Source organism: Lontra canadensis, unplaced genomic scaffold, assembly GCF_010015895.1.
Source record: "Lontra canadensis isolate GAN:19392208 unplaced genomic scaffold, GSC_riverotter_1.0 scaffold60, whole genome shotgun sequence".
Classification (NCBI taxonomy): domain Eukaryota; kingdom Metazoa; phylum Chordata; class Mammalia; order Carnivora; family Mustelidae; genus Lontra; species Lontra canadensis.
Genome location: NW_022631054.1, coordinates 3136698 through 3162694, shown reverse-complemented (window position 1 = coordinate 3162694; position 25997 = coordinate 3136698). Strand labels below are relative to the sequence as shown.

Sequence of the window (25997 nt, the reverse complement as noted above, 5' to 3'; positions counted from 1 at the left end):
GTGGAATATTCATAGCGAGGCAGAATGACCCAATATTCCTAGGGGAGAAACAGTCTGGAGAGATAGTCTGTCCTTTCATGAAGTTTTCCTAGCCTTACATCTCTGGTAGTTGCCCTGGTTTGTGTAAGCTGGGTAAGTGCTGAGACCCAGCGCTCTCGTGTTGTAACTGATGTTTCTTTATGGTCAAGAAAGCACTGATGATGATAAAATCGTCCAATACCATTGGGAGGAGCTTAAGGGACCTCTGAGAGAAGAGAAGATTTCAGAAGACACGGCCATATTAAAACTAAGTAAGCTCGTCCCTGGGAACTACACTTTCAGGTAAATTAGGACCCTTCAAGTTTCCCTTAGGCTATGTTTTTCCCTTGTGGGTTTTACATTCTTCTAGAAGTAACTCTGACCAGATATCAAAGTCATTATAGACTTGGTTGATGATAGAGCCTTTGGTTCCACACTTGATCTTAGCCAAAAGGCCGAGAAGCGATAGAACCTTTGGTTCCATTAGTTCTCTGAGTCCTATTGGTGGCTGTGGTCACAACAGTGATGAGGGCAACGGGCCTTGCATAGTAGATCAGGACCCACCACAGTTAACCATTCCCAAAGCTGTGCCTGGCAGATCCCCATTTTTTTGGGATTTCTGTCATTAAGTGAAAGGGCCTATCTTCCTGTGCCTTTTCTCAGGAAAAATCTAGAAGGAACCCATTTCCATCTCGTCTCTTCCCTTTGGTAAATGCTTCCTCAAGATCTCAAAATCTTTACTTTGGACTAGTGGTTTATTTCAGTATGATTTGTGGGATCTTTTTCTGTTGGGGTTTTTAGAGAATTTGGTTCAAAGATAGTCCTGGGAATTCGTGTTGACATTCTAGGATGTGATTAGTAAGAGTGTGAGCTGACTCTAGAGTAGTCCTATTTAGGTTTGCAAAACTCCTTGTCTGTTACAGAGCACTTGTATGTGAGTATCATAAAACACTGTATGTACGTGATATTAAATTCATTTTACAGCTGAGAAAAATGAGGCTCGGTGTATTTACTAACTTCTCTGAGGTCACACATTTCAGCTAGAACCGAAGTACAGATTCTGTAACCAAGTCCGGACTCGCTCTGTTCCACTCCTTGACCTGACCTTACATATTTTGTTCATGCTTCCTTGAATGCTCTTCTCAGTCCATCAGAGTTCTGCCCATCCTTAAGGACCTACTCAGTTTTCTGTGAGGCAGAGTAGACCCTCCTGAGGTTCCTCCGAGAGGAGGGAACATGTCTCTCCCGGAACTGTCGCACCCGAACTATCTCTGTGGTGCAACAGTTTATTCGTGGGCGTCTCTCTTCCCCACTGGGTCTGTAGTTTACCAGGTTTTGACACCACCAGAGACACAGTGACAGGTCCTAGAACAGCATCTGCCCTGTAAATAAATATGACTTAGCAGCACTCTTACTGACTTAAGACTTCAGATGAATGAAAGGCAGCTGCCATTCCACAAGGTTAGAGCCTTCTCATTGGCTTAAAATGGAAACGTGAGTTGGTTTTTACCTTCGATTTCTAATATAGGAGTTCTAACACTTAAGAAATTTAGCTTAGGCCAGGCTGATCCTTTTTAAAAAAAGTAATAATAATAGTTCCTGCTTCTGGAACACTTACTTTGTGTTTAATACTGTTATGAGCTCTGTGCAGGCAGTGGCTCATTTAATCCTATACCAAGTATTATAATTACTATTATTTTGTAGATTAGGAAATTTAGGCACAGAGAGGTTAAGTAACTTGCCCAAGGTCACACAGGCAGCATGACTTGAGTCTGCACTTTCAATCATAGTGTTTGGGCGGATGCGGTATTGGGAGTGATTCTTCTTTTCTGTCAATTTCAATTTATGAAATGATGGGACTGGATTTGATTAGCATTAAGATCCAGTCTGTTTGGTTCCAATCACCTTTCCTTCTCTCCTCCTTTGACATGGCAGTGGCCTCTCTCCCCAGCCCTGTGGTCGGCTGCTCATCGGGTCCAGGATTCTCGCAGGCAAGCCTGGGACTGAGGTGAAAGAGTAAACGGGCAGCTGCCATCTTGCCATTTGTCTATAATTTGCTTTTGCTCTGAAATAGGAGACAAATAGGATATGTTAAAAAAACAAAAACAAAAACAAAAAAACTGAAAACAACATGGAAAATGGAAAAAGAGGAAAATTTTTGTGGATTTTTCTGCAGATATTTGCTGATTTGCACATGTCTGTGTGTCTGATGTTTTCGTTTTCTTTCTCTAAAGCATAAAATCCCCCAAATCCCCTTTAGGCCCTAGGTAAAAGGTGAGACTGTGGGATGCAGCCCCACAGATGTCTGGCTCTGTCTGTGGCTGGTGGTGAGATTTAAACAAACGACATGTCTTTTCTATGCTTTTCCTCTTTCTGTCAGCAAAATGGAAGGAACCCAAACCTCCTTGCTTGCTTATGCTCACATTTTGAGGTGGCAAGAGAAGCTTTAGGCTGTTCAGCTGGAAGGCATCATTTAGGTAAAAGCCTGCTCTTATAAATGAACATTTTTTTTTTCCTCTTGCAAATCCTGTTTCACACTGGCACAAGCTGTGGGGCTGTTGCGTAGGAGAATTCATTTGCATCTCGGGCTCCTGTCTTACCGGAGCCGGCCCTCCTGGTCCATCCCAGGGGCTGTCTGCCCAGGGCATCCCTTCTTGCGATGTGTGCATGGCTGAGGCAGGATGGCAGGAGGAGAGCGGGCCGCAGTCCGTTCTTGCTCTATTTGGGGCCACCTTTGATCCCCGCGGCTTTGGGGCCAGGGATTATCTACGCTTAAAACTTGGTTTCTGGGCTTTGGAGTCAGAGAACTGGGCTTGCATCTTGGCTCATTGTGTAGCCCTGGGCAGGTGACGTAGCCTCTGTCAGCTTCCTGTCCAGGGAGATGGAGGACGCCTACTTCATACGATTGTTGGGAGGGCCAGGGCAGACAGTGCCTGTGAAGGTCCCAGCACACGGACACGTGTAGGTGGCAGAGCAGAACGGTGCTGGCGATGTAGTGCCTGGATTCGCATTCTGACTCCACTCAAGCTTGGGCAAGTTACCTCTCTGTGCCTTAGTCTCCTCATATATGTAAGGAGTAAAATGAGGGTCGTGCTTTATGGAGCCATTGTGAGGATTTAAGGAGATAGGAAGCACTTGGAACAGTGCCTGGCGCTCGGTCAGGGTGAGCATTTAGTTGTAGTCTGCCTGTCCGAGAAGAATGGATAAAGAATTGGTAACCATTTGGTACCCCTGCTGCCTTGGTGTTTCTTAGCCTCGATTTTTCAGTCCTCTCAGATCGCTGCCTCTTCCTTCAGCCTGTCCCTGATTGCACTCCTTTCTCTGCCCTGCTAGCTTGACGGTGGTGGACTCTGACGGAGCAAGCAGCTCTACCACTGCAAGTCTGACGGTGAACAAAGCGGTGGATTACCCCCCTGTGGCCAACGCAGGCCCCAACCAAGTGATCACCCTGCCCCAGAACTCCATCACCCTCTTTGGGAACCAGAGCACTGACGACCACGGCATCACCAGCTTTGAGTGGTCACTCAGCCCAAGCAGCAAGGGGAAAGTGGTGGAGATGCAGGTAGGAGGGAATGGCTTCCGTCTGTTCTTGCCCAGGAGAATTACAGCTGCTGGACTGGGTTGCCCTCATGAGGCTTATTTTTGCTCCCATTTTAATGACCAAAGCCAGATTGATATAGAACACTGAACACTAGAATTAAAAAAAAAAAAAAAAAAAAACCTAGAAAATTTAAGGAGTCTTTAAGGAACACATTACCAAAACCTTTGTCTTTAATGTTTAGTATTAAAGGATGTGTTCTAGGATGATGCCAGAGAGCCAGACTGCTCCGAAGCCACAAGGGTACAGATTTTTTTTTTTTTGGTGAGAGCGCACTCATGTGTTCGGGGTACTGGGAGAGCAGGGAGGAGGGGCAGAGGGAGAGAGAGGATCTCAAGCAGGCTTCACACTCAGCATGGAGCCTGACAGGGGCTTGATCCCATGACCCTGAGATCATGATACAAGGTTTCAAATCTTAATGAGCTCTACTACAAGTGGGCATAGCCCAGTCGGCTCTATGGACATACTTAGGAGATTAGACCCGTAGGTGACGTAAGTAAATAAAACTGAGTAGGGCCTGTGGCAAACCAGACAACATAACCCCTGACTGAAGTGGTCAGCTGCGCCTCAGCGAGTTGTTGCCACATGGAAATATGGTCCCAGTATTCCTAGAGGGGCCCAGCTTTCCAAGAAAAAACAAATCTAGACCTGTATGTAAAAATTTCCAACTTTTGGGGCACCTGGCCGGCTCAGAGGATCATGTGACTCTTTTGAGTTTGAGTGAGTTTGAGCCCCATGTTGGGTATAACAATTACTTAAAAATAAAATCTTCAAAAAAAGAGAAAAAGAAAATTTCCAGCTTTTAAGACACTGCAGACCAAACAAAATGTCTGCACGCTGGATTCTGCCCAGAGGCTGTCAAGTTTTGTCCACTGTTCTAGAGGAAGTTCCTGCCTTGGAAGTTTGCCCTAAATTGTGTATAATGTTCCTTCTGACACTCTGTGTTTCCAAATTGGAGGCCTGACTTAAAGCTCACATTTCACCCGGCTTTTGTTAGATACCCTGTTCGGTTTCTCTTCTGCTGCAGAATCCACACAGCCCGGCTGGTGACGGCGCAGCGTCGGCCGTTGCTGCCATGTGCTACTCAGGCAGCTGGGTTAAGCTCACTGAGTGGCCTCAGCAGGAAGAACATGGTTTTTAAAAGTGTGTTATTTTATTCTACACTCCTGGCCTCCTTTCTGGCTTGGGTCATAAAGACCGAACTTGGTTATCTCTGCACGTTTTCCTGTCCTCCTCTCCCTTGTGAGAACTCGGACTTTATTTGAAACTGCTGCTGTCAGGGAAGGTTGTCCCCTTGAAAGGGGAGCCCTTTACTTTTAACAGGATGTCCCACAGTGTCTGATGCCACGCGCACTAGCTCTAGAAAACTAGGTGCATCATTTAGGCTGGAGTAGGACTTGTGTGATGTTGTGATTCTGGGAGTCTGCTGTCCCACTTGTCTGTATTTATATATGCAGGGGGTTAGAACCCCAACCCTGCAGCTCTCTGCCATGCAAGAAGGAGACTACACTTACCAGCTCACAGTGACGGACACCATTGGACAGCAGGCTACCACCCAGGTGACTGTCATCGTGCAGCCTGGTAAGTTCTAGCCTTATCGTGCAGGCCCTTCTGCAGGCCGACCCTTTGTACTGTGCGGGACAAGAGGGTCTGGGTTCTGAGCTCTACGATGCTGGAGTGGGAGGTGGCAGTCCGCGGGTCACTGGCAACTGTGGTTGTCCATTTTGAGTGCTTGCTTCAGAGGTAGAGAGAGACAGGACTTCACAACCTCAGCTGCGGTCTTGCCCATGGCTGGTTATTGTGCTTTCAAGGGGACTTAGCAGATAGAGTTTTGTTATCCCAAACCCTCCCATGGCCTTTAAGGGACAGCTTAAAGCCCACTTCTTCCAGAAAGCCCTACCTTATCACTCAGACCCTCTCTTCTGAACACCCAGAGCATCGAGTCTCAAATGTAGCATGGCGTGACAACTTCATTACATTCCGCTGTGTTCTTATAAAAAGGGTTCAGTCTTAACATTCTTCATTGTGCTCTCCCTGACCCACAGTCTCTGATGGTTTTGTGGGCAGAGAGGCAGAGTTCTCATGTCTTCCAGAACATATGTCCCTGTTAGTTCCTCTCCTTTCCCAGCTGAACCGCCTGCTTTTGACCTCTCTGTCTCTGTCTTCTAGAAAACAACAAGCCTCCACAGGCAGACGCAGGCCCGGATAAAGAGCTGACCCTTCCGGTGGACAGCACAACCCTGGATGGCGGCAAAAGCTCTGACGACCAGAAAATTATCTCCTATCTCTGGGAGAAAACACAGTGAGTACTGACGCGAAACCTTTATGCTGCAACGTCTGCAGGCCTTTGAAAGCAAGGACTTACTTGTGTTTAAGAGTTCACTTGCTCTTGCTGGCTTATCCAAGGGGGATGACTGAGAAAGAAACGTTAGCAGTCCTAAACTTCAACTCTAAGATAATGACAGAAAATAATTGTTGTAAAAAAAAAAAACAATGCTTGCCATCAGCTAGTCTCCAGTTAGTACTTTGTGGTCCTGGTGCTTTTACAGGTACAATCCATCTGCCGAAATGCACAGTTTAATTACACTTGAGAGGCAGGATGGAAGGGGGTAATGGAGCAGAAAAATACCATTGCTTAAAATTAACTGGGTAAGGCTGGCAGTGGGGATGGGGCAGAAAAGCTATTACAGAGAATTGAAAATTCATCTGCACAATGAAAACATTGCTCTGGTATCATTTCCTTAAAGACACCATTTACGAATTATGTTAGTGAGAGGCCAAAGGCACTAACCAAAATAATACTAATTAAACTGGAATTACCTAATCGAACCGTTTCTGGTTCTCAGTTTCTTTCAGCTCCTTTAAGCCATAACAAATGGAACTCAGATTGTATGCAGGATCCCACGGGAAGCAAAAGAATTCTAAGGAAGAGTTAAAAGCATTCTTAGTTTCCAAAGGTACCAACGACAGGACAGACTGAGTTCGTTTTATTTTCGTTTTTGATGAGGGCATTAGAAATGGGTAGGAAGGGGCTATAACTTGACTGTAGAAGGGACTTGACTTAACGATTGCTGAGTTGGATTTTAGAAATTCTTTTCCTCGGCTCTTATCTCTTATGGAGAACCAAGTCTTCCTCAGCCCAGTGTGTTTGAATTATAACTGTTGAAGACATAGCTGATAAACCTTCAGCTGAGTTTCACTAGTGCCTACAGCAGAACTAATGCTGAGAGTAGCTTCTTGGAGGAGAATCTGCTTCGGAGGGATGACTAGGGCCAGAGATTATAGATTTAATCAGCAAAACAAAGCAAAACCTGGGAGACTGCAGATTTCTCTTGTCATCCTTTAATTTTAAGGAAAACTCTGGGGCATTCTGCTCCTTGGAATGTGTAGAGCTGTGCCTGGATGTTGGCACAGAGCTCACTCCCTGGCTGCAGGCTGCTGTGTGAGGCCACAGGGGAGGAGGAAGGCTGCAGGGTGTCCGGGGGTCCTCTGTGACCACTGTCCAGGAGCTGCAGGGAGCTTGGCTTTAGAGCTGCTGAGATGAGGATGGTTTTGCTGAGAGTTCCTCTGCAGCCTTGGCCCATTTCCTTTCCTTGACTTTTCAGTAGGAGGGAGTTTGGCATGTGATTAAGAAACGCATCTTGCTCCTTTGCTGGCAAGAGCTGAACCAACTACTGGGCCAGAAATGCTTTTCAGAAACATCACTCTGAAATCATTCTTTTGATCAGAGACCTGCTCAGATCACTTTCTTCCCTTTATAAACTGGAACAGCAAACAGTTTGAATGTTCTAGAAACTCCTAGAAAGGATAAAGCCAGACATGTTTGAAAGCTGGTGAATGGAGTTTTCTGATCAGCAGGGAAGCCTGTATTTTGGGGCCAAATGACACTCTGTCCAAATGGAATATTTTTAAACATGCCCTCTCAAGGGCTGGGAAACAGTCGTTCGTGTCTCAGCTGAGGCAGTAATTGTCTGCTCCTGCTGAGTCAGGGACAGGAGAATAGCCGACAGGTACAACTCCACCCTCTGGTTTCTGTCTTTGTCCAGGGGACCTGATGGCGTGCAGCTTGAGAATGCCAACAGCAGTGTCGCCACTGTGACAGGGCTCCAAGTCGGAACCTATGTGTTCACCTTGACTGTCAAAGATGAGAGAAACCTGCAAAGCCAAAGTTCTGTGAATGTCATTGTCAAAGAAGGTACCTCCCTGCCCTTGGGTGGGTGCAGTCTGGGTCAGATATCTGAGGAATCGGGCTTCTCCTTTTTTGGCAGCAGAAGTTGACCAGAGGTGAGGCGTGGGTAAACGGGGGAGAAGGGCGGCTGTTACGTGCTTCTAAAACGGCCTTTAATTGGGAGTGAATGCAAGGGGAATTTTAACTTCTTGTCCCCCACCTTCCTTCTCAGTTGAATAGGGAAAGAATTTGTTTTTTTTTCCTTTGCGTTTTTATTTTGCCTCCACTGCTAAGCCCTGGGGTTTCTGTGGTTCTCCTGCTGGCTGCAGGGACACCTGCTGTCAGGCCTTAGAATGACTTTCATGCTCTGTAGTTCCCCTGTGCTCCTCTGTGAGCCTGTGGACCAGCTGCCAGCACGAGGCAGGAGTCTCTGGCTTTGCTGAGGTTTGCAGGCCCAGACCGGCGATGGCCCTGGGGGAGGGCTATAAGTGGACGGGAGGCACGAGGGTCACTCCTGCTAGGGTGTCCACGCTCAGCGGCTAGAGACTGCACACCTGAGTAAACAAGGCTGCAGGGGGTGCCCAGGAGAAGAGAGATCCTTTTTTCCCCCCCTCTTTCTGTTAGAGTGTAAAGGAATAAAAGAAGATGTTGAAAAAATAACATTTTTAGGTCATATTTTGAAGAGAATGTGTGGTATCAGCTACATGAAATCTAAAGTGTAAGGCTTTTTAGCTCAGTTGGGGTCTCTGTCTCTAGTCACCACATGCTTCCCGAGGAGACATATGGAACCCTTTCAGGGAAGCTGCTAGGAGGACCCAGGAGAAGACTCAGCTCTCTCTGCTCGACGATGTCAGAAGAACATTTCACTGGGCTGGGTTTTATTACCATGCAGAGAGGGGAACCGAAGCCTGGTCTTCACTGGGTCCTAACCCCCAACTAATTGAAAGTTAGTTCATTGTCAAAAAACCCCCCGCTCTGCTGTTAGGTGCTGGCATGGATAGGTGCTTATGATCGTTTTCTCCATTTCAGATACTTTCGATGTTAATTTCCCCCTAAGCATCATGAAGAAGCATTCTTTCTTTTCCAGAATGTTATTTCACTGATATCTCTTTGGTTAGAAATGAACAAACCACCTGTAGCCAAGATAACTGGGAATGTAGTGATTACCTTGCCCACGGACACAGCAGAGCTGGATGGCTCCAAGTCCTCAGATGACAAGGGAATAGTCAGCTACCTCTGGACCCGAGATGAAGGGAGCCCAGCGGCAGGGGTAAGTGTCAGGAACCAGAGAGCTAAACAGGGTCAAGGTGATGAGATGGGGAGAGGAGGCTGAGCCAAACATTCCAGGATCTGTTTCAACATGGCGGGGGGTCTCTTATGTCAAACCTGGATTGCCCTCTGAAATTCAGGGGACCCAAATGATTTGCCTAGCATTGCTCTGCAAGGTAGGATGCCCTAATCTTTTTTTTTTTTTTTTTTGAAGATTATTTATTTATTTATTTGACAGAGAGATCACAAGTAGGCAGAGAGGCAGGCAGAGAGAGGGGGGAGAAGCAGGCTCCCCGCTGAGCAGAGAGCCTGATGCGGGGCTCAGTCCCAGGAACCTAGGATCAGGACCTGAGCTGAATAGGACGCCCTAATCTTGCATCTGTGGGCTGCAAAGCTCTTACAAAGCAGGAGCTGCCCAGAGGGAGCTTAACAGAAATAGCACCCAACCCCACAAAAGGAGTCTGGTTTTGCCCTTCAGTGTAGCCAGTGTTGTTCAACCCCACAGGAGGTGCTAAATCACTCTGACCACCACCCAATCCTCTTTCTTTCGAACCTGGTTGAGGGCACCTACACATTTCACCTGCACGTGACTGATGCGAAGGGGGAGAGTGACATGGATCGGACTACCGTGGAGGTGAAGCCTGGTGAGTTCATTTAGCACTGGGACTGGCTGGGAGTGCTGGCCTAGCCCAGCAGGACCTCGGACCTGGGCCCCTTTCCCCCAGTGAGGACAGAAAGGTGGCAAAGCCAGCTTCTAAACACTCGAGAAATCCTGAGCTGAAAAATCCTTGGAGACTGTTTCAACAGTACCCCTCCTCCCCACGCAGGATTATGGACCCCTGCCCCACCCCCCCATCTCCGATGGAGAAACTGAGACTCCCAGAGGGCAGGGCTTGCTCAGTGTCACACAACAGTTGTGTCAGAGCCAGGCTCTCATGTCCCTGGTCCAGCACTCCTTCCTGTCCCTGTGATGGATGAGAGAGGGCTCTGGGTGCTTCGGGAATCTGAGCACAGGAATAACTTGAGTCATGATGTCTCATCACCACCCAGCTGCAGAAAACAATTTATTTTTATAAGTTGAGCCTCAGGCTTTATCTGACAACCCAGGGAAGGTAAAGTAACTGGTATCCTTTACATTTTTCAGATTTGCAGAAATAAAATTTCTTTCTTAAATAGAACTGTGTTTTTATTTTGCTTTGAGGCTGATTTGGTATTAGGGAAGGAGTGAGTGTGAGGTGGGGTAGAGCTTTATAAATTCCTGAGCATCTGATGAGAAGGTATTAACTTTAAATCTACTCTTTGTTATATAGGCCAAGCTCATGTACAGATGTCTTAGATGGGAAGGGATCTTGGCAGATCTTCTAGTCCTTGTCCTGCCTCTATGAAGGACAACAGCCAAGACACTATAAAGTCTCTTCTGTGTTTAAAATCAGATCACAGATAGTCTACTTATTATGTAAATGATACATCAGGACAGGCAAATGGTGCATCCAATTATGGGAATAAGGTATTCTGAATAATCGCTTTTAACTTCCAAGTGCAGAGCAGTCTCTAGGACACAATCAGAAATGAAGGATAGTGGTCTCCCAGTTCTAGAGTTACAAGAACATCGTGCTCTGATACTACTCTAGGGAAGTCCTTGTTTCTTGACCACCCAGATTTTTTGTGTGTTTACTGTCTTCAAACCTGTAGGGCTAATACATTTCCATTATCAGTAAGATTGTTGAGATGAACATTTTCCCTCCCATTGTTGTAGACAAAGCACAGCAAGTCATTGAAAATCAGATTGTGGAGAGATTGTAGATATCCCCCACTCAGCCTGGAGAGCTCAGCAAAGTCAACTGGGAAAACGCTTTTATTATTATTATTATTAAAGATTTTATTTATTTGAGAGAGAGAGCGGGGGGAGGGGTAGAGGGCGAGAAACCTTTGTGCAGATTCCCCAGTGAGTGGGGAGCCTGATGCCTTCGTGACCTTGAGAGCATGACCTGAGCCAAACCAAGAGTCAGACGCTTAACCAACTGAGCCACCCCGGGCGCCCCAGGGCAGAAGCTTTTAGACCAGACCTGGAAGTGTTCTCTTCCCCACTCCCTTCACCACTCCCTTCACCTCTTGTCTGCCTGCTATGGCCCCATGCCCAGCTCACGTGTGGTAGTTGTCAGGATGGCATAGATCTCTCCACGCCAGCCCCCGATTGCATTACTGGCAGTTCATTCCAGTCCCTTCCCGCTTGCAGGAGGTCAGTTGCATTCCCGAATGCTCACTGCTTTCGCTCCTGTGCCAGAACGGATGCACAGTGGCAGGTCTGTGTTCACTCTCCTCCTTCCAAAGCCATGACTGATCCACGTGCTTTCCAGATCCCAGGAAAAACCACCTGGTGGAGATCATCTTGGATGTCAACGTCAGTCAGCTAACTGAGAGGCTGAAAGGGATGTTCATCCGCCAGATTGGGGTCCTCCTGGGGGTGCTGGATTCCGACATCATTGTGCAAAAGATTCAGCCATACACGGAGCAGAGGTAGCTGGGCAATGGAGTGGTGGGGTGAGAAGGCAAGACCAGGGGCCCCCTGGGCTTCCCGACTGAGCTGAGAAGTAGTGTGGTTAGATAGAGAAGGGTGGGCTCTCTGACCAAGAACTGCTCATGGTTTCTGTTCCTTGAATGAACTTGTCTCTTCTAGCACAGGTCACATACTCAGTATTAGATATTGTAGCAGGGTGTCAGGTACCAGGTCATAGTCTAGTAGGGAAGACAATCAGAATAAGCATATAACATAATACAGGGTGAATTTGACAGACTGTGGTATCACGGAGACATGCGCAAGGCCGATTAATTCTTCCAGATGAGTAGGGGCAGGATGTGGTCCAAAGATTTTCCACCGAGCAAGCATAGAAAGACTCAGAGGAAATTCATAAAAGGGGAATAGCATGAGCCATGGTCCTGTGATATGAAAGTACAGAGTTTCCCTTGGAAGAAGTCCTTTGGTTCAGAGCACTTCCTAGGCCCCAGGACAAGGGGGGAGATGAGACAAGCTGTACAGATGGGCAACAGTCACAAGCAAGCCAAGGAGTTTCGTTTTTATAAAAGTTTGGGAAGGGGAGGACTCAAGTTTTATATGTATGAAGTTTTTGTTTTGTTTTTGAAGCAAGGAAATGTGGTTTTTGTTTTGTTTTAGGAAGACCAGTAGTATGGAGGCTAAACCAAAATAGGGAGAGACGCAGGGTTGGGGAGCCTAGAACTAGTCTAGTAAAAAGGTAATAAAACCCAAGTTAAGGTAGTGGCAATGGAATAACAGGAGAGGAGAAGAAATGAAAACAGGTAAATCAGAAGGACTTGGGGATCCTCTGGGAGCGGAGGTGAATGAGGCATCAAACCGAAGGCTTTAGGTTTACGCGCCTGCACAGATGGCGGACCCATTTACTGAAGTTAGGGATTCAGAAGGAATCAGTTTCAAAGAAAAGATAATGAGTTCAATTTGACTGTTGAATTTTGGTTGTCTCACGGGTAACATGTAGAGATATTTCATCAGACAGTGGCAAGTATAGGTTGGAACTCGGGGTGGGAAAAAAAGCCAGAGATAGGGAGTCATGGCACACAGGCAGGAATCAAAGCCAGGAGGACAGATGAGTCACGCTGGGGGAGTGTCCGGCATGCCGGAGAACCCCAGTATTTAAGGAGGAGGCAAGGAAAGAAGAGCCAGCAAAGGCAACTGGGAACCAATAGTAGAGGCGGGAGGAAAAGCAGATGGGAGCAGTCTGCTGGCAGGTGGGGGCTGCCACAGGGTTCAGATGCCACAGAGGAAGAGTATGGTGAGGACATAAAACAGGCTTTTTGGCTTTTTGATTGGGAGATCATTGGAAGTATAGTGAGAGGATTTTACTTCGATGTTGGGGACAGAAGGCAAATTCATGTCATGGTTGGAGGATACAGAGATGGTAAATATAACCTGGAGCTGAAGAGAAGATGGGAGGTTGAAAGAACACCTTTCAAAGACAGGAAATACTTGAGTACTTTTATAGACTGAGGGAAGGTGCAGAAGAAAAGTAGAAGGTAGAGGCTGGGGAGGTGGCTTCCAAATGGGGGCAGGTCTGGGGGCCCAGCTGTGGGCGGAGCAGCAGCAGCACTTTCTCTGGAGGGGGGAGGAAGGGCGGGCAGATGTGCTATAATGGATAGATTCTGAAGCACACAGGATGGTGTCTGACAGCGTTGGTACCAGTGTGCTGGGTTTTGTTTCTGAAACTGGAGGCAAGGCCATCTGCTTTGAGGAGGTGAGAAGGAGGTGGGTAGCCTGAGGAAAATGGTAAAGGTTGGGAATAGGAGTTCCAGAAAAGGGTTTTAGCTTTGAGCAGTATTGAGGTCTGAGGCAAAGTTAGAGACAGGAGATGAGAGTGGTGGTTCCCAACTCCAGCTACCTGACAGAACACCTGGAGATTGGTATTTTTATTTTAAATTTTTATTTATTTTTTAAACTTCTTTTCAGTGTTCCAGAATTCATTGTTTATGCACCACACCCAGTGTTCCATGCAATCCGTGCCCTCCACAATACCCACCACCAGGCTCACCCAACCTCCCTCCCCCTGCCCCTCCAGAACGCTCAGATTGTTTTTCAGAGTCCACAGTCTTGCATGGTTCGTCTCCCCACACAGGGAGTTTTTCCTGAATACGCCGTTAGCTGCGTCTCCCCCACCAAGACTCGGATTCAGTTGGTCCGGAGTGAGGTCCGGGCACCTGAAACTTCAGAGCTCTCTACACGCACACAGTTGGGGCTCACTGGGTCAGAGTGTGATGACTAGGGCTTTCTCTTTAAGCTCTGCTGGCTGCCTGGGAGTAGGAACAGGGCGAGTGGCTGCTTGGATTGACCAGAACTGGTGGGGATCGGGGCAGACGCAATGCTAATTCGTGAGCAGGTGTGCTGCTGAAGTGTCCTGGAAGGGTTTGCTGGCACACTTACCCTCACTGCACCTGGAAGAGGATGCAGGATCACAGTGGTTCTGGGTTTCTGGCTTGGGCTGATTGGCCTAGTTGAGGAATTCAGGAGGAGGATGGGTAAGCAGGGAATATACGACAGTGGGAAAGAGCACAAGCCTGACACCAGACAAACCTGTCAGTGTCAGCTCTGGGATGATGAACAAGGCACTTCCCCTCTCTGAACCTGGTGTGCACTTGTAAAAATGCTAGTCCCCTTTCATAGGATTGTTACTGAGAATTAAATAAGAGGATGTTTATACAGTCCCTACCACACAGTGTGCTCAATTGGTGCTTATTTTAAGTTTGAGACCTGTTGGATTGGAAGTGCCTGAAAGAGAGATGGGGTGGGTATTCTAGCAAGCTTTTGTAGATGTGGTCATTCAGGAGAGACAAGGAGAGAAGAGGTGAAGGTTTGAGGGTTACTGGTATAGAGAGAGATACTGAAATTGTCAGCATGGATTAGGTAACTGGGAGAAAATAATGAGAAGTGAACCACAGACCCTTTATGGCAAAGGTTTGTTTCTAGATTCTGGAATTTATAATACCCCACTGTTCATCTCACCACGCAGCAAACTTACAGAAAGTCTTTTATGACAGTGCTTCCTAACCAGTTATGTCGTACCAACACAGGAAGCAATGCCATGTGTGGGGCACTTTGGGGTAAATTGATGAGGCTGCTTTACCGGAAGGAACTGATCCAGGGCCTCCGGGTCCCAGCAGCCACCCTGTGTGCCAAGGGGATCGCTATCTTGGATGCACTTACAACCCAGTGTGACCCACTGGCGCTGAACGCAGTTCTGAGTTGATTGCAAAGGTTTGGCTGTGAGAGTAATGTGGAGTCATGGGCTCCCTGGGGTGAAGACCGAGGCATAGAGAACAGACTTTGTGCCCACATAAATGTGAGGTCAAACATGGTCTGCCTTGGACAGAAACTGACAGAAAAGCAAACAGATTCTGGACATGGGGTAGCATGGTCTTGCACCAACCACACCACTGTGTAGGGTCTTTCTTGTTGCTGTGTAGTAATGATCATTTGGCTGTTCTGATCCATGGATTATACGCTTTTTAAAAAGATTTTATTTATTTGTTTGAGAGAGCACAAGCAGGGAGCCTGATGCAGGGCTCGATCCCAGGACCCCGGGATCATGACCTGAGCTGAAGGCAGATACTTAACCGACTGAGCCACACAGGTGCTCCCATGGATAATGCTTTGATGCTGTCCGACAGCAGACATTTTTCAGAGCACTGTGGTCTGTCTTACAGGTAACCTAGACATAAATGCAACAGCCCCACACTACAGTCTCAGCTGTTTAAAGGCTGGCAGCAGACATATAGTAACCAAACAAATCCCCATTTTCCTGACCTCCAGTGACTGGTTTGGAATAGGTCCTCTTGTGAGCTGGGACAGCTTAGGGCATTTCTGAAAGCATAGGTTTTGGAGTCAGACATCTCAGCATTGGGATTTGGCTCTGCCATGATTAACTCTGTGATCCTTGGCAAGTTACTTAACCCTTCCGAGCCCACACTGTCCTCTGTGAAATGGAGAGGACACAGAGAGCAGCTTTCTTGCTGGCTCGCGGTGGGAGAAGGAATCTAGAACTTAGCCCAGTGTCCAGCACGGCGCGCGGTGCTCTGTAGCGAACGTAGCTGCCGCTGCTGGGCACGGCTTCCACTCATTCACACTGTCGCGTGTCTCTGCAGCACCAAGATGGTATTTTTTGTTCAAAACGAGCCTCCCCACCAGATCTTCAAAGGCCATGAGGTGGCAGCGATGCTCAAGAGTGAGCTGCGGAAGCAAAAAGCAGACTTTCTGATATTCAGAGCTCTGGAAATCAATACTGTCAGTGAGTAATCCTGGGCAGCTGGGAAGAAGAGCCTACCCAGTGCCCACAGCTCCCCGCAGCCTCCCTGTCCTCAGGCTTCGTCTCCTGTTTTCGAGGAGCATGGAGACAGTCACTTTGCTCCACCAGCAGTGTCCTGAAAGCGTCCCGACTCGGTGCAGGGGTTCTTCACCTGGGTTCCATGGGCCCGCGAGACAATGGTCAGCGGGCTAGGAGCTTGAATGCGATAAAAATGACGTCTTTGTTTTCACCCACCTCTAACTGAAATCCATTACTTCCCGCTATTATGAAGGTAGGCAAAAACCCCAGTAGTATTAACTGAACCTGTGACTTTTAAGGCAGTAGAGATCACAGGTAGTATATAGCACATTACATGACGAAATGTCATTTTTACTCATCATTACTTCAAAATTATGGCAGTTCTTAGACCTGCTGTTAGATCTGGTTACTTAATGTTTTCATAAAGACACACATATATTATTAGCTTAAAACTACATTCTTAAATATTTCAAAAACGTGCAATATCATTGCTCTCCTTCATAATACTGTGTATTTTATATTGGCATTAATGGGATGCACAGAAGGGGTCTGTGGGCGCTGAGAGATTAAGAACGTCCCCCAGGGAGCAGCAGCAAAGCTGGACAGCTGGACTGTGCCAGTGGCCTTGATCCCGACTCTGGCTGATCTGCCTATGACCATCACCGTGGCCGGGCGGCGTGCGTGCCGGCAGAGGCCCCCAGGCAGGGGCACCGCAGACCACAGGGCAGGGGCGCCTTCCGTCCTCATGTGCGCTGGCAGCCGTTGGGCCAGCCCTGACTCCTGCCCCCCGTCCCCTTTCCCGCTGCTTTCAGCGTGCCAGTTGAACTGTTCTGACCATGGCCACTGTGATTCATTCACCAAACGCTGTATCTGCGACCCTTTCTGGATGGAGAACTTCATCAAGGTGCAGCTGAGGGATGGAGACAGCAACTGTGGTGAGTCTTCTGCTCGGCACTGTGCCGGTGGCTTTGGCGCTGAACGCAGTTCTGAGTTGAGCAGGTGGGTGGTGGTGTTTCCGAGGCAGATGAGCAAGCGAGGAGAACTCTGTGTATGTTCTGTTTGCAGAGGACTTTTACTTCCTTCCTCCACGCTGCTCTGGGTTAGAGCAGAATTCTGCAGCGGGCTTGTACGAAGAACCAGGCTTAAGTCCGACCGAGTGCAAACTGCAGCCTAGGTCGGATCAGCTGCACGGCCGCCTTTTTGGAGTGCCTCTGTGCGGCAGCCTGGTGGGAGCCCTCAGGTTTCTGGGTGCCCCGGCCCCCTAAGAAAGCTCCTTACAGCCTGCCCCTCTGCCCCACGGGCTCAGCAAGGACAGTGCAGGAGGTTGAAAGCTTCAGCTGCCTACAGCTGCAAGGTCTCCCCTGCGCTGGGCTGCTGTGGGGCTGCCTTGTCCGCAGAGCCAAGCCACCTGCCGAGGCCGGGGCACCCCAGGCCGCCCTCCTGGCCTCTGTCTTCACAGCCCTCTCCATTTTGTTTCTCTTGGCAGAGTGGAGCGTGTTGTATGTTATCATTGCTTCCTTTGTCATTGTTGTTGCCCTGGGAATCCTGTCCTGGACGGTGATCTGTTGTTGTAAGAGGTAAGATAGAGTCTCTTCGGAAATTCATTAAAACTTCTAGTTGTGTATTCATTAGGTAGGAATCTGGCATCTTCCACATGGAAGACACTGAGTCTTGGCATCCCTTGCTTCCTGTCATGACCCGAGGCAGGTGCAAAAAGGTTTTCGTCACCCTCTCCCACTCCTGAGGACCGGGGCGCACTCCCTCAGCCAAGTGGCTGTCACTGTACCGATTTGCAGCCTGGGAAGTGTGGCCATGACCAGGTGGGAGCAGGAGGGCCTGTCTGTGCGCCTGGCTCACCTCTCTAGGGCTGTGTTTCTACTCCACACCTGCCTCAACACATGAGTTTTCAATTCTTTTGCCCTTCTTTCTAGTTGGGATTCATGTGTCTACATGTTTCCACATATTTGTGGACTTCGGTTAGTCATGATTAAACATTTGGGCTGTTTTTGGTTGGAATCTTCTTATCTAGTCTTACGGTATTTAGGGTATGTTTATTAGATGTTTTTTCATTATTAAGAATAAGTATGATTTCTGCATTACTTTGTGCCAAGTACCAGGATGATATTTTGTAGATAGTTTTTTGTTTTTTTTTTTTAATGCATATAACCCCCTTTTCTCATCTCACAGCTAAGGAAATGTAGGCTCAGGAAAATGGCCTCACCTGTCCATGGACACACAGTTAATTAGTAGCAGAGCTGAGATTTAACCTGCAATTTAACTGCACATAAAACACAGAAAGTGAAAACCGTTTTAAAAAATTACCACCATTAATAGCTTGGTTTAATGCTTTCCTCAACGCTCTACCCCTCAAGCATCAGTTTCTTGTTCTCTTGATTAATAGGGAGAAACGGAGCATGTCTGACTTCATGTTGCTTCCCTTCCCTTGCTGCTGTGACCTACAGCTTAGGCACCTGTGCTGAGCCCTGCACATGGGCATACCAATCACTGACATTTACAAAACTGCTTTTTTACCTGAAACCTACCTACCTACCTCGAGAAGATAAGTACATATAGAAATGCCTGTGCTGTGTTCAAGATTCACAGGCAGATTCCTACAGAGATCAACTGACCAAGGACAAAGTTCCACAGCCTTCTTGGACGTCTGTAGATATCAGTCACTTTTTGACTCCAGCCTCCTCTCACTCCCCCCTTTACATAAAAGCAGCTCAAATCTCACACTGGGGAAAATGGTTCTATGGGATAGGAGTCCACCATCTCCTCGTTTTGTTGGCATTCTGACTCAAGTTGCTTTTCTTGCCCCAAGCGTCTTTCCCCTCAGCTGTCGTGTGGGGAGCATGGTGAGCTTGTACTCCGTTACGGCTGTGTCTTTAACCAATCTCTGATTCCTTGCACTGTGCAGTGGTGACTCCTTGGTCAGATAGTCATAGTTCCCTTCCCTTCCCGGAATTGGTGAGGAGTATGTGAAGAACCAGTCACAGCTGCCACCGTCCCTCGGCTGGGAAGCACAGGGGAAAAAACTGTCTTCCTGTTAGGCAGCTCACAGGGGACAGGCGCTCTCCGTAATCTGGCCGCCACCCTGTGTTGAGCTACCTGAGTCTCACACAGAACCCCCTTCTTGAGCAGCGGTGGGGATTGTGTTTTTCAGGCAGAAAGGAAAACCCAAGAGGAAAAGCAAGTACAAGATCCTGGATGCCACAGATCAGGAGAGTCTGGAACTGAAGCCAACCTCCCGAGCAGGTAGTGGCCCTTGGGGTTAGGGGTGGGGCCTCTAGATTCGTGCACTCTCCCTGTGAAGAGCCGCCGTCATTAGTTCCCCCCTAAATCTGTCGCTAACAGCTGTTCATTCTGGAAAAGCGTTTTGTCTATTGCTTGATGAAGGTGGAGGGCTGACCTGGCACCACCCTGGCAGAAGCCATGTGCTGGATGAGCTCTGAGATGGGGCTGCTTCTCAGGATTGCTTCACTTTGCCGAGGGACTCAGCCTCTGGCTCTTGTTGGCCTGCTCATTTGCCTCAGGGTTGCCTCCTGGCTTTCAGCTCCTCAGGCTGTCCCGGGTTATCAGGCCTAGGGACCTGGGTCTCTTAGGCCTTAACCAGTCTGTCCTTTCTGGGCAGACAATAAGGTGAGGCAGCTCTCTAGATGTCCTCCTCCGTGGGCCTTCCTCTCCCATCTTCCTCTAGCCAGTATTTGGCAGACGCACAAGCTCTGCTGCTGTCCCACAGGAGGGACAGGCGGGAGGGCAGCTTGCCTGCTGGCTCTGGTGCACGGGGGCCCATCTGTCTGGTGCCTCCCACCCAAGAATCACCAACTGCGCCAGCTTTGAGGTGGCTTCGGTGAGGGTGTGGGCAGGGGCGCCCTTCCTTGGCCTGGTGTCGTTGGCAAGGTTTCCGTGCACCGAGGCTCTGGTAGGCATCGAGTATCTGTGGGCTTCTAGGTAGAGCTATTCCTAAACACTTGGCAAGCAGAACTGTTCTTAGACAAAGTACGAAACAGCACTCATAGTTAAAGCTTTGTATTAGGAGAGGCGGAAGGGGAGTACAAAGCGTTCCAAGACACAGGCTCTGCCCTCGGCATTCCAGGCTACAGAGGGAGCAAAGGCACATCAGAAGAAAACAAATGCTCTGAGGCGGTCTGGGCCTGCACCCGGGCAGCTGGATTCGGGAAGTCTGCGGGGCGGCACTGGAGGAGATGTGGGGTCCTCAGGCGGGAGAGGGGTCGGGGGTAAAAACATGCACAGTCCACCCTCCACATAGCTGCCAAGGTTGTTTTCACATGACTCCCAAAGGTTCCCCACCCCTTGAAACCCTTCAGTGGCTGACTTTGGGTCTGGCCGACGTGGCCTTGAGTGACCTTTCATCTGTTTGCTTCTCTGAGGTCTTCCTCCTTGTTGACCTCTCTCTTCCTCAGCGAATTCTGCTGGTTCATATTTCTGTCCAGAAAGCTCCTTCTCATCCCTCCCTTAACCTGCTCACGTTGTGCTCATCTCTCTGCCACGTGTCTGTTTTGGCATTTCTCTCCCTGTATTATACTAGTTACTTGCGTGTCCCCTTACCAGTCAGTGGAATCGTTGAGGGCAGGGACTGTGTCTTACTCCTCAGTGCACATGGATAGAGACCACTGTGTGCCAGGCCCTCTGCCGGACACCGGTAACATTACGGTGAGCCCACCAACAGACTGCTCCTGTGCAGCTTCTCCCAGACAGACACGAAACACATGGACTCACAAATGTGCAGAATGTGGTAATAAAAGGTCTTCACAGGAACATAAAGAACGCTTGAACTGAGACTCAAGGGAGGAGTAGGCGTTAGCCACAGAAGGACTCTGAGAAAGAGCAGTCCAGGCAAAGGAGCAGAGTTGGTAAAGGCCCAGCTGGTGGAAGGAGCGGAGGCATCTGAGGAAGTAGAAGGTGACCTGCTGGACATGGCGAGCACAGGGTCAGTGCTGCGCAGGTGAGCAGGGACCTGGCTATGCGCTCCTTCTGAGAGCAATAGGGAGCCACGGGCAACTTTTTAAGGAGGTAAATGATCTGTTTGACTTATATCTTTAAAAACCCCGACTGCTATGTGAGGGAACTGGAGAGGCAAGAATGGGTGAAAGGATTCGATAGGATGTCCTAATGGTGGCGAGGTGATGACATAAGGAGGCCCAGAGATTCCAGGTGCCTTTGCAGGGAAGACATGATGCAGTACAGAGCGTGCTGGCCAAGGGGTGTGGAAGAAAAGCAGACGTGCAGTCTGGTCCCTGAGCTGCTGCTTTGAGAATGTGTGGACCGGGTGGTACTGGAGAGGAAGTGCTGGAGAGGAGTAGTGTTTAGTTAGGATCCTTGTGAATGGGGCTGAGGAAATGAGGCTGGAAGACTGACAAGGACCAAAGTGTAAAAGCACTGAAATCAGCCAAAGGAGTTAAGAATTCTGATGGTGACGAGAAGTGTCATCTTGAAAGTCTAGTGGATGCCAGCAGGGAGATTTTTGCAGTGGTCTAAGAGGGAGGTGACGATGGCTCAACCAGCATGGGGTCAAGAGGATGGAGGGAGGATGGAGGGACAGGAAAGGTTAGGGCTGACTTCTGACCTGAGGGACAGAGAATGATTCCATAGACAGAATTAAGGCATTGGAGCAGTGATAGCTTGGGTAAGAAAAGATGAATTTAGTTGAACTCAGTAGAATGGTTGAACTGCCAAGCATCAATGTAGGAATCTTCTAGATACTGATGAGGGTCAACACAAAAGTGGGTCACATCCCTTCTAGGGAGGATACTGAGGGACAAAAGAAGAGTCCAGAACTGAAGAGCCCGAGAAGGACCATCAGTGAGGGAGGGGGGCATCATTAGGGAATGGTCAGGAGTGTCTGCAGCTGCAGAAGACAGAATGTTTCCATGATCACTAGAGAAGTTTCTGGTCATCTAAAGAGCTGGAGTAGGATGGGGACTGGCAGCAGAAGAGAAATGCAGATTGTTCAGGCAGTGAGTACACGGTGAGGAAATGGACCATGACTATTGAGAAGTCCTTTACGGGTGGAGCAGTGAGTTGTGGAGAAGCAGAGTGGGGCTGGAGGGCAAGGCTGCAGGCAGAAAAGAAGATAGAGGTGAAGCTCCAGAGGAGGAGAGAGGGAGTGGGGGGAAAGGAGAGGGTGGGAGATACAGGGAGTTGCTTTGGCAAGACAGCGTAGAGGGAAAGGCTGGGGGAGGGCATGAGAAAGTGCTGGATTGAAGAGGCAACATGCAAAGGAGGCAGATGTCCAGTGAAAAGGGGTTGTGGCAAGGGAAAGCCCCACGGTGGCCAGTTGCATCTGGGTCACCAGGGTGAGACCAGAGGACAGCCAGGAGGGCCCTTCTGTGCAGGAAATGTGTAGCTGAGGGAGCAGTGAGAGTCCCTGGGCGTTTGGGCTTATGCAGCTGACCAGGCTGAAGCCCCGCTCTTGTCCTAGACTTGGCCCATGAGTGGGTGCCACCCAGAGTAGAGCCACTGGCAGGACAGGGAGAATGGGATTCGAGCCTGTCAGCAATAAGGCTTAGAATGGCAGTTCTTCAGCTCGAAGCGTGGGTTTAGCAGGCCATGTTGGGATGTGGAGGTGAGCGGGCATCGACCCTGTCTGCCGGGAGCCACGCTGAGCTTGGACGAGGGGTCTCTGGGGAGCTGGAGCGCCGAAGGCCACCAGGCAGGGCCTGAGGGATGACCACCCTCAGGAGACCTGGTTTACATTCAGCAACTGTGGTTCTGGGGTTTGTTTCGCTATTTTATTGACTTTTCAAAGCTTTCTAGTGAGCATATGAGATTGAACCATATAAAATTACGGGTATTTGACTCTCTGACTTTTAAAAATGGTGGGTTTTTTTTGTGGTTCAATCTAACATGTACAGAAGATCATAAGGACAGCTTGATGGGTTTTCGGTAAGTGAACATACCCATATAATCCACCCCCTTTCTTTCCAGTCACTGCGTTCCCCCTGCCAACTTCCTTCTACCATCTTGGAGTGGTTCATATAAATGGAGTCACTGCATTTGGCCCCTTCCACTCACCATTACATTTACGACGTTCACATGTGCTGTTAGGTAGAGCACGAGTCTGTTCTTTCCCTGCTGTGTCGTTTCCGCTGTGTGAATGTCTTTGGCGGGTATACGGTCGTCAGGCAATTGAGTTCTTTCCATTTTTGGCTGTTATGAGGAGCGCCGCTGCAAACGCTCTGGTCCGTGCCCAGCTTGTACTGGTTAGTGGGGGAAATCGCTGTTCTCCAGGCAGAGCAGGAGTTCGTGTGGGCAGGTTCGTGTGAGACCATCTACTGTGGAGCCAGGCTCGGGTTCCTGTCCTCAGCAGCTGTGAGGGAAGGAGGGGCTCGGGACCAGCTTTGAGAGAGGGAAGCTTCATGTGGGTCCTTGGAGGGGCCTGCCCCCACAGGACAGAAGGAGAAGGATATTTCAGCTGCAGGGGCAGAGCTGGGGTTGGGGGGACCTTGCTCTTATGTTTGCCACTGTCCTCCACCACACTGGAGCAGCTCAGGGTGCTGGTGTCAGCCTTATGTCATTCTGCCCAGAATGACGTGAAAACGTTCTGAGAATCCTGAGAAACACTCCTTCGGAGTTTCGGGGGGATCTGGGTGGGCCCAGAGGAAAGGGAGAGTGATTGTTGGATATGGGGGTTTCAAACACACCTCACCTGTCTGGTCACCTTTTTAAGAAAGGAGGTAGTTTAGGTCCAGCGTGGGTGGTGTGGGGCCAGAAGCGCTGCCATGCTGGGTCCTCGCCCTGGGCATGTCCGGCTCCTTGTGCTGCTGGCTCTGCCTGCCTTTGGCTTTTTCTGGCACAGCTTTTGCAGCCTTAGGGATGACACAGAATGAAGGTGACTCCAATGGCTTGCAGAATCTCAAGCATTTTTTCTGACCTCAGGTGTTCCTTATGGATCCTTGTTTGTGTGTTCTGATGAACTGATGGCTTGGGACTGTGTCTGGGAGTCCCGGTACTCCAGTCAGGCGCTCTCAGTAGGAGCGACCTCTCGGAGGCATGGGCCTGCTCTCCGCCTCCCATACGCACGCACGCACGCCATGGAGCCGGAGCAAACCCCTCTGGGGCATGAGGCTGTATCCTCCCTCAGTGTGGGGAACTCGGGCAGGCCCTTTGCCATCCATGCTGAGCCAGGACATGGTGAAAAGTTCCTCCTCTAGAGCTGACCTCTTGTGCTTTCCTGCCTCCTGTGGGAATTCCATTCTGTTCATGAGGTGAGATGATAAAACATTCCACATTTCAACGAGGAGAAATGTTGTTGGGTGGCACTAAGCGGAGCTAACAGATGCCGGAGGTCAGGAATCCACGCTGCGCCCCAGGTCTGTCGGTCCCATCTACTCACTGTGTGACTTTCCTGAAGGAACTGTTCCAGCCAACCAGGACTGGGACAAGGACTCAGGGAGCCCCTTGCAGCCTGGACAGGCGGCGGGGACGTTCCCTGTCCCTCTGCTGCTCTTCAGGCTGGGAGAAGGGTACAGTGCCTGGCTAAAGCCGAGGAAGGTGTGTGCTCCTGACCCTGGATTCGGTTTCTTGCAGGCAGCAAACAGAAAGGCCCAATGCTGAGCAGCAGCCTGATGCGCTCCGAGTCGGAGCTGGACAGCGATGATGCCATCTTCACGTGGCCAGACCGAGAGAAGGGCAAACTCCTCCATGGTCAGAATGGCTCTGTGCCCAACGGGCAGACCCCACTCAAGGCCAGGAGCCCACGGGAGGAAATCTTGTAGCCACCTGGTCTGCTTCCTCAGGGTAGGGGTGGGCAGTGCCAGGGTCCAGAGCATTGCCGGGCTGGTCCTCAGACCTCCCATGTGTGGGCAGCTGTTCTTCCAGCGTCTGCTGGTCACTCCACCCTAATCCCCTCCACCAGAGCTGCTGGTACTTGAATCCAGAGACATTCTCCAGGAACCCTGAATGAAGCTGTGAATGAAGAGGTTTCCTCTTTAAACCCTTCTGGTAGCCCCACCTCCACCCCAACCTCCTCACCTCAGGGCCTCCTTTCTCGCAAACCCCTCCCCTCCTTCAAGGGCCATCCAGGCAGCTCCCAGCCTCCTCTCTGGCTCCCTGCCCGGAGTGTTGCTGTTCCCAGGGTGCCTGCACAGGGAGGCCGGGCTCTGCCCCCAACACCTGGCTGTAGAACCAAGCATTCCCAGCCTCCAGCTCCCAGGATTGCCTGGGCATGTTCTTTGTTCCCTTCTTTGGGACAGAACGCACCTCTTCACTAGGTCCAGAGGAAGTGGCACCCCCGTCCTCACCACTGATGTGGGTGTCCGGCCGAGATTCCAGGAGGACTGGCTGTTTCAGGAATGGGGAGGGACCCCTCTGGCTGCACTGTTGTGTCAGACATGGGGCTGGTCACAGACGTGTCCCTTCCTCCTCCTGACCAGCGCTTCAGGGCTCAGGCCCCCCCACCCTGAGCCAGCAGGAGACAGTCACATGCTGACTGGAAGGTGACGGCATGAGCGCATGTGTGTGACTGCCCCACCGCGGGTCCTCTGTGTCCACCTACGTCTTCTCCGTGTGTCCCTTGCACGTGTGTGTCAGAATGTGCGCGCATCAGCTCCTCATAGGGCTCTCGGCTACTTGCAAGGCAACCTTGACCTGGACAGACTTTTAGCTCCTTGGAACAGAGACTTCCTGAACCCCTCTGGCCCTGTCACCGGTTCCTCAGCCATGTTCTGAGTGTTGAGGAACAGGAGCTTCGGGGGAGTGACTTTTTGGAAAGAAACTTAGTTTACACTACTGCACTACTGTCTGTTGTGAGATGATTAAACATGCTATTTAATTGTACGTGTGCCTGCCAGGTGTGCTGCGTCGCTGACCTGTACCATGGGTCCAGTCATCTGCGCATCCCGGTGATGCGGTGGCTTCCAGGAGGCAGGCTGCAGGCCTGGCATCGTCAGTGCGTATGGCCGATGGTGCGGGAATTCTGCCTCAGCTGCTGCTGCTGGCTGGGCGGAGGAGTGCACGCTCCTGGCCCCCTGCCGGCTAGCTGCTCCTCTCTAGCTCTCAGGGAGGCCGGTTTTCTGTCCTCTTCTCCATACCTTCTGTTAACACAAAAATGATTCATTCCCCCACCCCCTTGGCC

The 25997-nt window shown here is 49.7% G+C and overlaps 1 protein-coding gene across 4 annotated transcripts in view; it reads left to right on the top strand.

Annotated features, from left to right (window-relative positions):
- Positions 1-25699, top strand: part of KIAA0319L (KIAA0319 like) — an 88413-nt gene extending 62714 nt beyond the window's left edge. For 3 of the 4 annotated variants that reach the window (XM_032877218.1, XM_032877219.1, XM_032877217.1), the window contains exons 9-21: positions 189-321; positions 3352-3580; positions 5074-5197; positions 5786-5918; positions 7645-7811; positions 8903-9054; positions 9559-9697; positions 11411-11570; positions 15720-15862; positions 16711-16833; positions 17385-17475; positions 19065-19156; positions 24452-25699. In XM_032877218.1, coding sequence (XP_032733109.1) covers positions 189-321; positions 3352-3580; positions 5074-5197; positions 5786-5918; positions 7645-7811; positions 8903-9054; positions 9559-9697; positions 11411-11570; positions 15720-15862; positions 16711-16833; positions 17385-17475; positions 19065-19156; positions 24452-24639 — 1874 coding nt within the window. In that variant the 3' untranslated portion in view covers positions 24640-25699. The remainder of the gene's footprint in view (positions 1-188; positions 322-3351; positions 3581-5073; positions 5198-5785; positions 5919-7644; positions 7812-8902; positions 9055-9558; positions 9698-11410; positions 11571-15719; positions 15863-16710; positions 16834-17384; positions 17476-19064; positions 19157-24451) is intronic. The other variant, XM_032877216.1, reaches the window with a different exon arrangement.
- Positions 25700-25997: the final 298 nt, after the last annotated feature.